At 37.3% G+C, this 16,284-nt stretch overlaps 1 protein-coding gene across 3 annotated transcripts in view; it reads right to left on the bottom strand.

Moving 5' to 3' along the window:
- Nucleotides 1–16,284, bottom strand: part of SCEL (sciellin) — a 311,451-nt gene that overhangs the window by 13,733 nt on the left and 281,434 nt on the right. For all 3 annotated transcript variants that reach the window (XM_054506373.2, XM_064585976.1, XM_064585978.1), the window contains 4 exons: nt 13,188–13,247; nt 12,985–13,044; nt 12,786–12,842; nt 4,711–4,773 (listed from right to left, as the gene is read on the bottom strand). In XM_054506373.2, coding sequence (XP_054362348.1) covers nt 4,711–4,773; nt 12,786–12,842; nt 12,985–13,044; nt 13,188–13,247 — 240 coding nt within the window. The remainder of the gene's footprint in view (nt 1–4,710; nt 4,774–12,785; nt 12,843–12,984; nt 13,045–13,187; nt 13,248–16,284) is intronic.

Below are 16,284 nucleotides of genomic sequence, written 5' to 3' on the forward strand. Positions count from 1 at the left end.
GAGAAGCCAAACCTGCCAACACCTTGATCTTGGACTGGCAGCCTCCAGAGTTGTGAGAAAATAAGTTTCTGTTGTTTAAGCCACTCGGTCTGTGGTATTTTGCTATGGCAGCCCAGACGGAGTGATAATACGAGTAGCATTTCCTAGTTGTGTTTATAATGAGATTAATGACTATGCCTTCATGAAGATTTAACTTGTATAATTGTGAATAAAAACCAAATATTAGTAAACAAATTTGAAATGTGGAACAATAAACTCTTTGATGGATTTTACTCCACCAGTAGGTTTGGAAGATGACAGATTAAAAAAATATAGATCTTTTAGGGCGCCTGGGTGGCTCAGTTGGTTAAGCGACTGCCTTCGGCTCAGGTCATGATCCTGGAGTCCCTGGATCGAGTCCCGCATTGGGCTCCCTGCTCAGCAGGGAGTTGTCTTCGCCCTCTGACTCTCCCCCCTCTCATGTGCTCTCTCTCATCCGCTCTCAAATAAATAAATAAAATCTTAAAAGAATATATATATATATAGATCTTTTAGACCTTTTATTTTGGAGTAATTTTAAATATATGGAAAAATTGCAAAGACAGTGTGGACAAGCCGTGTCTACCCTTCACCCAGCCTCTCCTAATACTGATATCATACATAACCATGGTACATTTGTCAAAACTAAAGAATCAACGTTGGTACAATACTGTTAACTAAACTACAGACTTCATTTGTATTTCATCAGTTTTTCCACTGATGTCCTTTCTCAGTTCCAGAATCAGAACCAGGGTGTATCTTCCACAAAATCATCATGTCTCTTTAGTTTCCTAGGGTCTGTGATCATTGCCAAGTCTTTCTTTTCTCTTCATGAGATGGTGATAATGTTACACAGGAAATTCTATCTTGATGCCAACAAGTGATCTATTTTTTATTATTATTTAGAACCATAGAAATAGTTAGAAAATACTTTGGCAGTGAAATCACCTGTAGTGCTTTTTATAATGCTACAGGGTCCCACATCCAGATATTCTGGTTTAATTAGTTTGAATTACAGCTTGGGCACTGGGCTTCTTTTAAGCCTCTCCAGTGAGTCTCACGTGGAATTTAAGGTTAAGAACCATCACCTTAGAGGTTGGGCAGTCCAACATCTTACCCAAAAGAGCACTGGTTCTTAAAGTATGATCCCTGGGTCAGCAGGTGGTTGTGATGTACAGTAAAGTTTGGGAACTGGTGCAATCAAAGAACTCTGCCCAAGCATTCCTCTCAAATGCCTTAAATAATCCTCATAAAGGAGAACTCTAACTCACAATGTTTGTTGTTTAACAGTTTTATAGTTAAGAAGTTATTCTTCATTGAAACAAATTGTTAAATTACAACTTCCAATTAATGGTCATGGTTTTGTTTCTTAATTAAATAACAACTCTACAAAATATAAACTCAAACACTGTATATAGGACCTTACAGAATTCCTAATGGAATTACTCTTCAGAAAATGTTTCCTGCAGTAGAAATTCACCTTGAAAATTTACCTATCTGCAACCCTCATACATTGCCAAAGTATAAAATGGTACAGCTGATCTGACAGTCTGGTGGTTCCTTAGATGGTTAAACGTAGAGTTACTACACAATCCAGGAATTCTACTCCTAGGTATACCTAGGTATACTAGGTATATACCCAATGAAAACATATCCCAAATAAAAAGTTATATATACAGCATTGTTCACAATAGTTAAATACAATCCAAAAGTCAAAAACAATTCAAACGCCCATCAATTAATGAATGAACAAAATGCTGTTTAGCCATACAATGGAAAAAATACTCTTTGGGGATAAAAAGAAATAAAATACTGATACATGCTATAATATGGATGAATCTTGAAAACCTTACACGAAGTGAAAGAAGCCAGTCATAAAGGACCACATATTGTATGATTCCATTTATATGAAGTGTTCAGTATAGGCAATTCATAGAGACAGAAAGTAGATTAGCAGTCGCCTAGGACGAGGGGTTGGGGAGAAAATGTTGTGTGACTGCTAATGGTATGGGGTTCCTTTTTGAGGTGATAAATATGTTCTAAAACGGATTGTGGTGATGGTTGCACAACCACATGAATATACTGATTAGGAACATATATTTACTTGGATATCCAATTACTATACAAAGTGAATGTGTTCATAAAGTGAATCAAGTTTCAGTTTAGCAGATTGGTCCAGGACTCTTACTTGGATTTCCATCATCTTACTAACCTAGCCTTAGCAGCCTGACATTAAAAACCATAAAACAATTTCAACTGATAAATATCTATACCCCTGCAAACTTTATAAATCTCTTTTGCAAAAAGAATAAAATCTTATTAAGAGCCCATATTTTGTATCATATGTGTTAGGGTTTACTTCTATAAAATGTCAAGGTCTTAAGCTCTTATACAAATTTCAAATTTTAAGTATTTTTTTAAAAAGTACTCTACTGTTGGGGCACCTGGGTGGCTCAGTCGTTAAGCGTCTGCCTTCCGCTCGGGTCGTGATCCCAGGGTCCTGGGATCGAGCCCTGCATTGGGCTCCCTGCTCAGCGGGAAGCCTGCTTCTCCCTCTCCCACTCCCCCTGCTTGTGTTCTCTCTCTCGCTGTGTCTCTCTCTGTCGATTAAATAAATAAAATCTTAAAAAAAAAAAAAAGTACTCTACTGTAAAAAAATAAGAGAGGATTTGCTGCCAGAACACATAGGTTCATCCCACCTCTCTAACTAACCTTCCGCACTTGGTCAAGTCTTACTCTCTGTGAATTTTCTCTATTTTCTTTCTGTTCCAGATTTACCCATTGACCCATTTTGACAGTCCTTTTTGCAGCCAGAATCCATGGGCACAAAAGTTTGGCCCAGAGATTTCTTCTTTCCACTCTTTTCCAGGTGAAAATTTTTATTATGATTGCTGTGTCAGTGCTAGGGTGGTGGTGACATTTTCCATTTAATTTTTAGATAGCAGAACCATGGGAAATCGTACATCTACAGGATTGTGATAGAACTGAAGGAGAATAAACACCACCTGAAAACAGAACTCAGGGATCAACAAACGGTCTTGCAGTGGTGGTAGTTAAGGCCTCGAGATGTAGTCACCGAATGTGCTGATTCCTGTCTCCCTGGGGAGAGAGTGGGTGTGTTTGAGCATGTTTCTGTCATCGTTGGATTATGTCAGGCAGGAGACACAGATGAAATTGCAGGAAGGGGAAGGAGACTGTGTGAACCTTATTGTCAACCATGGTGTTTTCCATCTACACACCATCTTCAATGCAGATGGCCACACCCACACTGCCTTGCTTTAGAAAGCCAGACAGACCACGGAAAGCTAGAGTAAACTCCAGGTATGAGGAGGCAGAAACTGGGAGGCAGCAAAGAATCTTGGTTATCAAAGAGATATAGAGAATAAGGAGGCCAACAGGCAGAAGGAAGAGTGGGAGGAAAATGGGGAGGAGCCAAAATTCAGGGAGTAGCTGAGTTGTAGTAATGACAAAGAACCAGGGTTAATGTTCACGGATTCCTGATGGAATGTTCTCTGGCCGAGAAGGAACAACCTTCCAGTTCAGGCCTCTATGAGGCCTGGCCAGGCTACCATTCCTGCTCTTGAATTTCCATAAAATTTCATTTCTTCATTAATCCTTCCAATAAAACCCATTTCATGAAAAAGCCATACTGAAATTGGAACATCTGTCAAGTCATATTAAATGAGAAGTTCCTTAATCATACATGATCATTGACTTGAAAATTTTTTTACCTTGATCACTTCCAAATAATACTTGAATTATCTGGAAGACTGATTAACTGTAAGCCCGGTCCTATTCCCAAAGTAGTGGATGTTTTTCTAAGATAAACAGATCCTATTGAAAATTTACCCTCCCTCATTTTATCAAAGGCTTTTTGTGATACAAGAAGAAAAGGCAGAAGATGATTTAAGGAATTAAGGGAACAGAAAGAAACTACCCATTAGATGCAAATCTTTTGTAGACATTATGGGGAAGAAGTGACCCAGATCTCTTCCTGCTTTTCCACTCTCCACACACAATGTTGACAATATCATTTCTTTGCATAAAAAAAATTAATAGAAAAGACAACTGCACCTTACGAAGGTAAAAAATAGGAACCTATTGGTTTGGGGTCTCCCATATGTGGGGAGGGGGGATTGCAAAACATGCTTTCTCAAACAGTCTGTAACAACAATGAAGTATAGCTTCTATAAGCTATACTTTCCTTGTAAACAAACAAACAAACAAAGAACAAAGTACAACAGTTTAATGCTATTATACTCTGTGGTGTAAAGAAATTTCAAAACTAGGTCCTGTCTTATAGCTGTGATGAATCCGTGCATTCTTTTAGAACTAGGTATCCAAGGAAGAAAGTCCCAGAGTACTTTCTGCACCACTGAAGAACTACCAAGCAACAATAAGTAAAAATAAATTTTCACAGCCCAAGTGCAGAGCTTTGAATTTCCATGATGCCTTTTACACGAAGCAATTGAATAGAAGCCCCTTTGTCCAAAATTCCAATAGAATTTGAATTTTGTTCACTTTTTTCCATATCAGCTATTAAGTACCCTGTATATTGATTTTTGTATTTCAGTAGTATTTAAATCTATACCATAATACAATTCAACTCCTCAGCAAATCTTCTAAGGTTATATAATTTATGTAGGCTTATATGGGATTGATAACAAAAAAGTAAATTATAATAAGTCTTACCTTCCATTTTTGTTTTTAGGCACATTAGAATTTACTTCAATTACATTTTTCAGGTCTTGGTCTCTATAGGAGAAAAATACATATAATTAATATGTATAATATAAATATGTATAAATATAATATATATATTATACGGGACATTGGAAATCTGACATTGAGCTAATTGACCTATACAACTCAAATATAAGAGTGTGGATTATGTGTGAGAGAGAAAGAACTAATGTTTTATAAGTTTTAAGAAATCTGAAAATAAACAACCGATTTATAGTCACATTCAGTTAACATTTAATGATTACTAACTTTGTGTCACAAAGTACTAACTATGTATTTTCACATGGATGATTTCATTCAGATCTCACAAAATCCTGTAGGACAGCATCTAGGGCTCAGGAAGGCTAAGTGAATTTTCCAAGGTCAATTAACTAATTTGTTAAAGAGTCAAGATTTGAGGCCAAGCCACCTGCCCATCTGAAATCAATTCTTGGATATTTAATTAGAGACTTCATTCCAGCTTTGTAGATCACAGAAACACAAAACCCAAAATTTGAGTAAACAATTCATAATGTGGAGGATAAACGGGACAATTAGATTCTTGAATAGAGTTGCAGTAATGATTAGATACACTTTCATGATATACAATATCCCCTGGTATGTTATTCATACATTAGTTATTTATATATTTGGTTATAACACTGGTGGTTCTTGATTTTTTTTCCCCGTGAGTTTAGAAAAGCCTTTGTCATGAACCCGATTAATTGGGAGCCTTGTTTAGGAGTCAAAACAATGAAGTCATCTCTTTCCCTATTTCCTTGTTAATCAACCTTCCTAATCTTCCTTTTGTAAACTAGACTAATCATATTTAATTTCATAAGGTTGCGGTGAGGATGAATGAGCTAATGTAAATAAAATTCATGGCACAATGCCCCCAGTCATGCGTGAACTGAATAAGCGTAAGTAAATGATAATTACTAGAAGTTCAGTGACACAGCAGTAGGCACTATTGATTCCAATATTTTGATGGACTACCTTTTCATTTTTATTTCTGCTCTAATTTTTTTCACCTTGGGAATTAGCTCTAGTTTTCATAAATCTCCCTTCTCGTGATTGTGAATAGTAGATTTAAATAAGGTTCTTATACATGGCATCAGAGTATGGACTCTTACTTATGAAATTAATATTGATAAGGATGAAAAATACTATAAAAAAGTTCTTCTAGTATAACAAGGCTTAGTACTCTTTTTATATAACATCCAAACCATCAATAATTGGTAAATCTGCAAAATAGGCAGCATTCCATAGCCACACTTAAACTTCACATTTAAAAAACTAGCTGCATAATTTTAAAAATGTAGAAATTAGATCATTTTTTTAATGTGAGTTATAGTCAGGAAAATATGCTAATTAATACATGTCAAAAGCACAAGATTTCAGAAGTAGCTTGGAAGTGTAGCAATCATTTGATCCTGTAGGCTGGATGATGTAAAATTCAGAACTGACTCCCTCAACGACATAAATGCTAGAACTATGTAAGGAAACCTCCCAGATCACATCGTTCAAATTTAGAAATGGAGACAGAAGGCTTTTGCTGAACCCCTGAAGGTCCTCCGCTAATTATTAGAGCTAGCTTCTTGGCTGCAGGGGCCACTGTACTATTTTAATAACCTGGCATTAAGTGATCCTCCTTTTATCGTTTTAAAATAATACTTCACTAAATACTCGGGGATAATGAAATAAAATGAAGAGATGTATCGTGATGTTACATAATCCAGTTTCCTAGGATGGTTGGCAGTAGTAAATAGTGAGAGATCACCAGAACTGTGAATCTTGGGGGAATTAAAATTTTGTCCCAGCAAATGATTCTCCTTCCACTGTTAACCTAGGATGAACTGAGTGCCATTATTTAAGGACACTGGTGGTTTTCACTACAACTTGAGAGTAGAGTCTCATTACCATGACCTTACGTGACCTTGTACACAGAAGCTGCTCCAAACATATTTGGGAAATTAAGTTTAAGTTCTCTTTTTCTACATCTCCAGGGGAAATCTTTAACTACCTTAGCTAGCTCTGGGAAAAGATATTAAAGGGGAAGACATCAGACCCTGAACCCTTAAGGCAGTCAGCTCTACCCACATCTAGGGACACAGTGTACATCATGACCGTGTAGAAAAAGATCAGTAAAGGCAGTGATGGATATTTCATCTCCCTTGGTGTCAGTCACCCAGAGCCTGCCTTACTTCACCCCTGAATTACATATATTTCTTTTTTCATACAGCTCTCAACTCTGGCTTTGTTTCCTTGTTCTGGGATGTTGTTACGGGTCAAATGGCGTTCCCCCACCAAATTCATATGTTGAAGTCCTAATGCCAGTATGGTCAGAATGAGACCTGATTTAGAGACAGGGTCTTCACACAGGTTATCAAGTTCAAATGTGGTCATTGGGGTGGGCCCTACTCCAGTATGACTGGTATCTTTACAAGAAGAGGAAATTTGGATGAAGACACACACAGATGTAAGACAATGTGAAGATACAGGGTGAAGGCAACCCTCTACAAGCCAAGGAGAGAAACCTTGGAATAGATTCTTCTTTCTCTATCTTCAGAAGGACCCAACCTTACAGATGTCTTATTCTTGGACTTCCAGCCTCTAGCACTGTGAGAAAATAAATTTCTATTTTAAGCCATTCAGTCTGTGGTACGTGTTATGACAGCCCTAGAAAACTAATAGAGATCTGCTTCTGCCCTCACAGCGCAATTACATTTAGTTTGTGAGTCTGGTCCTGCACCGCCTCGCTTCTGCTGGTACCTTCCATTCGATCCTGGCTGCTGCACATACTGGATCTTTGCATGTCCTCCCACCCTTGCCTCGGGACCCAAGCCTTTTTGGATCCCAGCTATCATGAGGGAGAACAGGAATGAGTTTTGGCCTGAGGAAGAAGAAGAAGCCCAAATCTAACAAATCCAGTAATTACAAGTAGGTAACTCAAAGTTGGAACCTATGCCATACATGCCTTCAAAGGAACATACCCCCAACATGATAGAACCATGAATCATCGGCTAAGCCGTATTATTAGTGGTTTTTTAGAATTTTTGGTGTTTTAATTAAACAGCAGCGCATATCAAGTTTGATAGAGTGGATTATGAGATTTTATTCTGAATAATCTATACTAATATTTAAAGCAAAATGAAAAGTTCCAGATTATGAAGAGCACAACGTGTGTATTTGCTTTGGTTGTTCACCCTGATTGATGTCATCAGCTAGATCTGAAGATCCAATAAAAGAAGTTCAGATTGCCCATAAACTTCCCAAGTTGAAGGATATAAAAATAAATTATGAGCACATCTATTACATCATGTCTTCTACACTGTGGCGGAAAATGAAACACCTTGAGCCAAAGTGTGACACGTAGATTTTTCTAGAAGACCAGCTCCATGCAGCAGGGTGGAGCAAAGGCTTGATTCCAAACCCTTTCCATGGCAGTTGCAGTGGAAGGAAGACTTGTGTACATTTATGAGTAGTTGGAATTAGCTCCAAGGAAAGTTCTCCGTGGACACAGTGAGAAATGCTAAAAAGAAATTTTAACCTTTGCGACCAAAAATGCTTTTTAAATGTAGATTTCAAAATTTGGGGAAGGGGGGAATGAGTCATCTGTTATGTAGAGTCATAGCACAACTTTTGAATATAAGCTATTTATCCAATAAGCCAATAAATGTAATTTAAGCCAATAAATATACAATATAAGCCAATAAATGTAATTTATTTTCCACTGTCCCATTAAGGAATATAACACTCCCTTACAGAGCAGATTAAGAAAAAAAATAGGTATTACTATGTCTGCTATTATGTAACTTTTCTCAAGGTAAGTGCTACATGAGAGAAAGTTAACAGGTCACTCACCATTGCTCTTCCTCTCTCATGAGGGTGTGGGAGGTATTTATTAAAAGCTGCAATATGTTTCTCTCTCTACAGCTTACTTAAATTGCTTTTGTAGAGTATCAAACACATTTGCAAAATTAAGAGCCTCCATATAAAAAGTTTACTATGGCACTTCTTTTGTGCCAAGAACTAAATCTTAGGCATTAAGCTTTAGTTCAAAAGGAATATTTGGCTCTCTGAAAGTACAGAATACAGTGAGATAACTGGTATAATTCTTCAGCTCTGTTGACATGGCAAAATGGGCCCAGATTTGTATATCTTTATAGTTCTTTTCAATGAGAGAATCTTAAATATTTTCTATTAAACAAATTAACAGGTCCATAGAGAAATTGGACAATGTAGGTATTTTAAATATAAGATGTAACCAAGGATTTTAGTGGCTCTAATTCACCATGGTTGATTGAGATTCTGTCATGAGCAAGAGATAGTCATTGGCTTAAGCAAGTAGACCAGTCATAAAATATCAGATTTCTTCAATCTGGTTTCACTCCTGGGGGCTCAGAATGTTAGAGCTGGAAAGCAGTAAACTTTACTAGCTGGATGATCAAAGATCCTTGATTAGTTTGAGATTTTAGCCTTTGATTCACAAAGTATTTGTTAAGCACCTAATATGGGCCAGGCATTATGTTCTACACTGTAAATAAAGAAGTGAATAAGACAGACCCAATCCTTACCCTCAAAAATCTTACATCTGGGGAAAGATGATTAAATAATAATTCCCCCTATGAGACAAATGCTATGGGACAGGATCAGAGAGCTTGAGAATGTCTAGAAGAAGCACCTGATGCAGATGTGGTGGGTCCAGGGGACCTCCTAGAGCTAAGTAAGAGACAGCTATTTTGAGACCTAAGGGATAAGTAGAAATTATCAATGCAATACAGATGAAAGATGGGTGGGTTTGCTTGTGGGGGGAGCATCATGGGAGGTGGGAGAGGAAGCCTGTGGAGGCAGAATAAGGTAGGCTTTGGAAACCATGTTAAGGAGTATGGTCATTGTCCAATGGCAATGGAAAGCCACAGGAAGATTTGTTCAGAATGACATGATCAGATTTCTGTTTGAGGAAGGTCACTCTATACTGTGGCTGATGGACTGAAGAACAGGAGGCAAGACTGGCAGCAGAGGGACCAATTAGAAGACGGAATTATAGGGGCTCCTGGGTGGTTCAGTAGTTAAGAGTCTGCCTTCTGCTTGGGTCATGATCCCAGGATGCTGGGATCAAGCCCCGCATCCGGGCTCCCTGCTCCGCGGGAAGCCTGCTTCTCCCTCTCCCACTCCCCCTGCTTGTGTTCCCTCTCTCACTATGTCTCTTTCTGTCAAATAAATAAATAAAATCTTAAAAAAAAAAAAAGAAGACAATTATAATCCAGTTATGGTAGTATCGGGGAAGATGAAATGTCTTAGTTCCTGAGATAGAAGCCTCCAAAGTGACCTACTGATTATGTGGGAAATGAAGCACGGGAAAGAGTCAAGGTTACCCCTCCCCCCAGCTTTCTTTCCTGAGTAGAAATATGAGCAATCTGCATCAGGAAGATAGGAAGAACCACTTGTCTTGTTGCAATACTAGAACTTGGAGGTGTATGTCTTAGCCAATAGGAAGTCCTTAAAATTATGGAAGTATAATAATGTAAATAGTTCAGAATATTTTTTCTACTTCAGATGAAGGATGCCTTTTCTAACTGTACAGGTCTAAGTGGCACGAGCTATTTTTCAATCTTCAATTGGGAGCAGCAGTTTATGGGCTGCAGATAATTGAACGTCTTCCTTTTATGTTGGTTCGTGAAAATGTGAAACTGTCACTGCTAAAAGCCATGCAGTTTCTCCCTGAATAAATGAAAATTCTGTGCACATCTGCATTTGTTCAGGTTGTTGTGTTCCTAGAAGGAGTTCAGGGACACCTGCTTACATTCTGATCGATGACCAAAGTTTATTCTGCCTCTAACTGTGAATTAAATATACAGCTGCTAGAAATGTCAGCAAAGTCACATAAAAAGGATTCTGATTCACTGCTGTTCTACTATTAAATAATCAGTGCTCCTGTCACATTGAATTGAATGTAAAACAGCCTGTGGCTATTATTCCTCTGGGAAATCCTTTAAAATGCCCCCTCTTTATCCCCCATTAAAATCAAGTGGGCAGGGTAGATACATTATATTACAGGTGGCTGAACCAATTGAATGAAGTCACTTTTTTCAAATAAGCAGCTTTCCTGTTTGTTCTGCTCTAGTTCTTGAACAACCTGGCTGATTATCATTAAATCTGGTGTCACCCCTAAAGAACAATCAGACACTGCCTAGGTTTAGATTCATGGATCAAGCTGCTGTCTAAAAGCAACATGATGGACAATGTTTTTAAATTTCCTTTTTTTAGGAATCTCACCCATATAAGGAAAATGTATTCTTTCTATAGAAATTGTTTTAGAAGTTGCCAAAATACAAACTACCTTTTTATAAAATTAGCGTCTTCTAATAAACAAAAGGCAGAAAAGTTGCCATCCTCTGTCAACAAAGCACATTTGCCAGAAAGAAGGAGGGAAGGAAGGGAAAGTGAGAAAAAGGGGAAAGTGTGAGTGTGCATGCTCACATGCGTGTGTGTGTGTGTGTGTGTGTGTGAGAAAGAGAGAGACAGACAGACAGAAGCGCATCTTGTGGAATCAGCCACGGAGGGAAGAGTTGGCCACAGTAACCACTGTTAGTGATTCCACATGTGGTTCGTAAACCTAACCCTTCCTACATGGTAGGGGAACTCCTCATACTGCTACTAATGAAAAGAAAAATCTGTCCCCACCAAAACCACTATGAAGAAATGGTTTTACTTAACAAAGATATTTCCATACAATTCTCAGTGGCAGGGTCGACAGCAAAAGTGTGTTGTCATTTCAGCTATTAGGAAATCTCTAGGAAACAACTACTTTTCTCCCGTCCCTGTCACTTTAGTGATAATTTTCTAGAATAAATGTTTCTAATTGTAGTCCTTTGGCTGCAGGGTGGGAGGGGGCCTTAGAAGGGAAGAGACTGTGGGGAGTATGAAGGGTGGGAAGAAGAGGGGAGTCTGAACTGTTTTAGCCACAGATTTTTTGTTTTTCTTCTATTTAGTGACATCAGAAGGGCTTCAGTTTAGATCTGGGATGGGTTTTCTTTCTTAATAAGGTCACTGAATGTCTTTGAGCTATAGTTTCCTCTTCTATAAGACAGGGTGTGTGAATATATTTCGCATGGGGTAGCTGTAAGGATTAAATGTATCGAAATTGCCAGTCACACCAGAGGTGTTGATAAATGCTATTCTCAGTAGGACGGCTCTTCAAGCACCTTTGTGCCCGCCTGCTCCAAAGACCCCAGCAGCACAGTGATAAAAACATACAAACAGAAACAGCAAAATCATGCACTAATGTAGACAACAAACTAGGAGATATAAGAGCTGGGCCAATGAGTGTACTACACGGTCTTCTTTCTCCTAGCGGGTCCGTAGCACTTCTCCATATGTTAACTTGCTTTCTTGATCTTAGAATATTGAGACTATGGTTCTCAGCTCTATGTTTATCATGATAACATTGCAGGTCAACAGGACAATTTGAATTGCTAATATAATGCACTCTGGTGCATTATCTATTATTACCTTATTGTTTATTAATAAAGCCCTTTAGGCAAAAGATATCACATAAAGATAGTAAATCATAAGATATTTGCAGAACTCAAAATGGAAGTTCAGGGGTAAAATCAGCTGTAATATTTTGTGAGCCCACACAAGCTGTGGATCTGTGATTTTGAGGACCCTAAATATCCTCTTTGCTGCTCTTATAGTCATCTATATAAGCCACCAGTTTGGTTCAATTTCTTGAGATACTTTTTCTTCTTATTTGATTGCACTCAGTTTTCATGTCAGCCCTAGCACTCCATTTGCTACAGACAATGAACACTAAGTTGTCTTACTGCAAATAAAAAGTACAGAACTGAGTCAATAGTGCTTTGGTTGTTGATTCCAGAAGAATGCAACATGTTTCCTTGCTGACAGGAGACCCATGAGTTATACTTGCGTCTTCATTTGAACACTAAAGAAGAAGAAAAGGCTTCTTTGAGAGAGAAGGAAACAAAATTCCTAACTAGAACCTTGAGACCACATCAAGATAGTTAGGCAAAGTCATTTACCGCTCAGGGTTTCTGAGAGCTGAAGATTTCACTTTAACGAGATTGTCCAAGCCTTCACTGTTCGAAAGAGAAAAAAAAAAAGTTCAGATTAGGGATAGGTTTTTGGTTGGGCTAGGTCAATAAAGCGACATTATAAATCCACTCCACCCAGGGGCAACAGGCAGATGAAAACATGAAATGACTGCTTTTATCTGATTACCCCTGACTGCTTCTGGTCACTGCAGGATTCACTTTGATGAGGTTATCCAGATCCTGGTTTCTTTAAATAGAAAAATAAAAGGAGAGCAGGTTAATGATAAAGTTCTTTTGGCAGGAGGATTCAGGTTACAAATCTGCTTGAAATAATAATAAAACAAAACGTTCTCCTTGACCAAAGCACAAAAATGAATATAGTTCTATTACCTCTGGTTGTTGGTGAGAGTTTCAGGATTCACTCTGATGAGCTTATCAAGATCTTGATTTCTTTAAGTGAAAAAAAAAATTAGAAATTTGTTAATTTGTGTTAGAGATAATGCAGGTTCAAGTTGGTTGGAATTAGAAGAAAGGATTAGCTACCTTATCACTTAGTATGATACATACTGGTTGGGCACAGAACAGCCTTGAAATAAGTTTCCTAGCTTTAGGGGGGACAAATTTTGCTGGATTGGAAGAGAAGCTGCTCAGACTTAACATACTTCAAAGCCAGAGCACATCCATGGGGCCACACCGGCAGGCATTCACAGCAAACATCTGGTGATTAACAACTTTAAACTCTGCAGTGTTTTAACATTATGGACATACACTCTGATTTTCCTGTCCTTTTCCTTGTTATTTTTAAGATCATATTCACCAACTGAAGATATTTTTTTTAATAAGCTCTAAAATTGGAATTATACTTAGCCTAAGGCTTGGCATGGAGAATTCCAGCAATCCATTAAATTGGTGACTTTTCTTTCCTTTACAATAAATAAAAAGCTGAATTAAACGCAGCTGTTCATGGTCAAATGACTTACAGACTCTGAAGACTTCCTATTGGAAGCCCCACCAGTTTCTTTTCTCAGTCACAAACAGTATTTCTTCCCACATAGTTTGCTGCCATTCACTGCCTCAGTGTAATACCTTGTTTTAAGGGCTAGCAAGTGATGATTCTTCAAAGTGTTCCTTTAAACCCCTTTTTAATATTTATTTAGAGAAATAAGATAGTCTGTCATGGCAAGAAATTGCAGGACTGAGAACACCTGCTTTTCAGTACCATCTTGGACAACAACCTGCCTGTCTTCCCAACACCCCAACAGCAGTCCTTTTTCCTTATAGAAAAGTAAGAGACATTTTGCCTGTCAAAAAGATTGAAACAAGGTTAAGGACTGAAGGGGAGCCATTTAGAGCTTCATCACCAAAAAGTTCTAAGAAAAGGTCTGCATTTCCCTCCCCAGTCCTAATATTCCCATAGAATGTGCTTCCCAGCTTCTGGCTTCACTCAGTTCCTTCTTTCCATCATCATTCTCAGATTTTCATGGTAGACAGAAAGCCACTAATTGAATTTTCACTGTTTTGAATTATCTCCAATAATAGTATTCGCAATTAAAGATAATCAATTGATGTCTCCAATACCATTAAAGGAATGATTAACATATGACAGCTATCCAAAATATAATTTCCTTGCATGAACTGATTGCAAATCTGTTATAAAGCTCAACTGTGCCTAAAAGACAATAATCTCTAAAGTGAGGTTATTGTACACCTTAAACTAATGTAAGACTGTATGTTAACTACACTGGAATTAAAATAAAATTAAATAAAATTAAATTAAATTAAATTAAAGTGAGGTTAATTTTACATATTAGAGGAAAAATACAAAGAACAAAACTTTGTAGAGGAGATAATAAATTCAAAGGCCACAGTCTTTTAACGTATAAATTAATCACAATATTTCTTAGTGTAACTACATATAATATTTGTGTACCAGCATAATTAGAGTAAGCTGCACACACAACCATGAGAACTTGCATTTTTCACTGTTCTGATGAGCACAGAAAATCTGATTTATCCAATAGCCTAGAACAGTGATATTCAAATTACTGTTTCATAAAGCCCATTAAGAAATACATTTTGTATCACAGCCCAACACTCTCTTTCCAGACAGACAGACATACATAAGCAAACACAAATTTCATTAAATAATACCTTTACTACATAAGAACTCTCATATTTTCCATTCTAATTAATTTTATTTAATTGGGAAAAATACTGATTGCCACTCACTACATTAATTACAAGACCCTTTAACTGGTTTTGACCCACAGTTTGAGAAATCCTAGCTTAGAAAATATAGAAATGTATGCTATATTCTACCACTACTCCTAAAAAGACAGCACGGTGTTTTTAACAAAACAAGGATCTTGGTATCAGTTCTGAATTGCCTTGATTGATAGCATCATGCAATTTAGCTCAATGAATTGAAACTAACAAATTTATACACCTTTTTTTTAGGCCCTGGATCCCTGCACACACAGGAATCTTATATCTAAAGTTTATCCAGGAAAAATGTAACTCTTCCTACTCAAGTGACTGCTTTCATTTGTTTTTGCTTTAAGGATGTAGGAAAGAGATGTATTAGAATATTTAGCTATTATTACCTCCATGTAGTTGAAGAGCTATAAAGTTTTGCAGTCACTTGCACATTTGTGCCATTGTCATCTATGAAGTCATATTTCAAGGGACCCTGTGGAGCAGTAAAGGACACTTCCTGGCTGTTCCATGGCAAAAGCAACAATCCTAGCTTTATAAGCCTCCACTATTTCTGGAGGTACTTAACTTTCATTTACTTTTATTTTTTTAAAATTTTTTAATTGAAGTATAGTTGACATATTAGTTTCAGGTATACAACAGTGATTTGACAATTCTATACATTATGAAATGCTCACCACAATAAGTGTAGTTACCATCTGTCACCATACAAAGTAATAATCTTATTAAAAATGAACAGAGGACCTAAAAGGCTATTTTTCCAAAGACAACATCAAGATAACTTTCATTTAAGATCAAAGTTCGTGTGCTGTGATTTCAAGAACAGGAGTTGGTCTGGGAGTTAGAAAAAGTCACAGGAGACTATGAGATTTTTGCCCCTGGCCTCAACATTCTCATCTGTAAAATGAGGAGACTGGACCATTTCTAAGAATTTGCCTATCCCTAACATCTTCTACTCCTAGTAATCTATGAATATGAGCTTGATTGCCTGTCATGTTTATTAAATTAGCTAGTCAGTGTCTCTTTTTCTTTTTAAATGCAATGTCCTGACAATGCATTCTACATTCAGCAAGCAGAACATGAGTGTTCCAAAATGTAATATATTAAATTGACAACCTATTATTCTCTTGGAGTAACATCTCTGTGCCCCCAGTACATAATTAGCTTTAATCTATGATAAATGCCTGCTGTTAATAAGATTAAGTATGTCTACTGAATTCTCTTTTTGGCCTCCATGGCCTATAATTATACCTAATGTGCAACTAATGATACC

This window comes from Mirounga angustirostris, unplaced genomic scaffold, assembly GCF_029215605.1.
Source record: "Mirounga angustirostris isolate CCGP_5_RB_7025 unplaced genomic scaffold, mMirAng1.0.hap1 SCAF_3, whole genome shotgun sequence".
NCBI lineage: Eukaryota > Metazoa > Chordata > Mammalia > Carnivora > Phocidae > Mirounga > Mirounga angustirostris.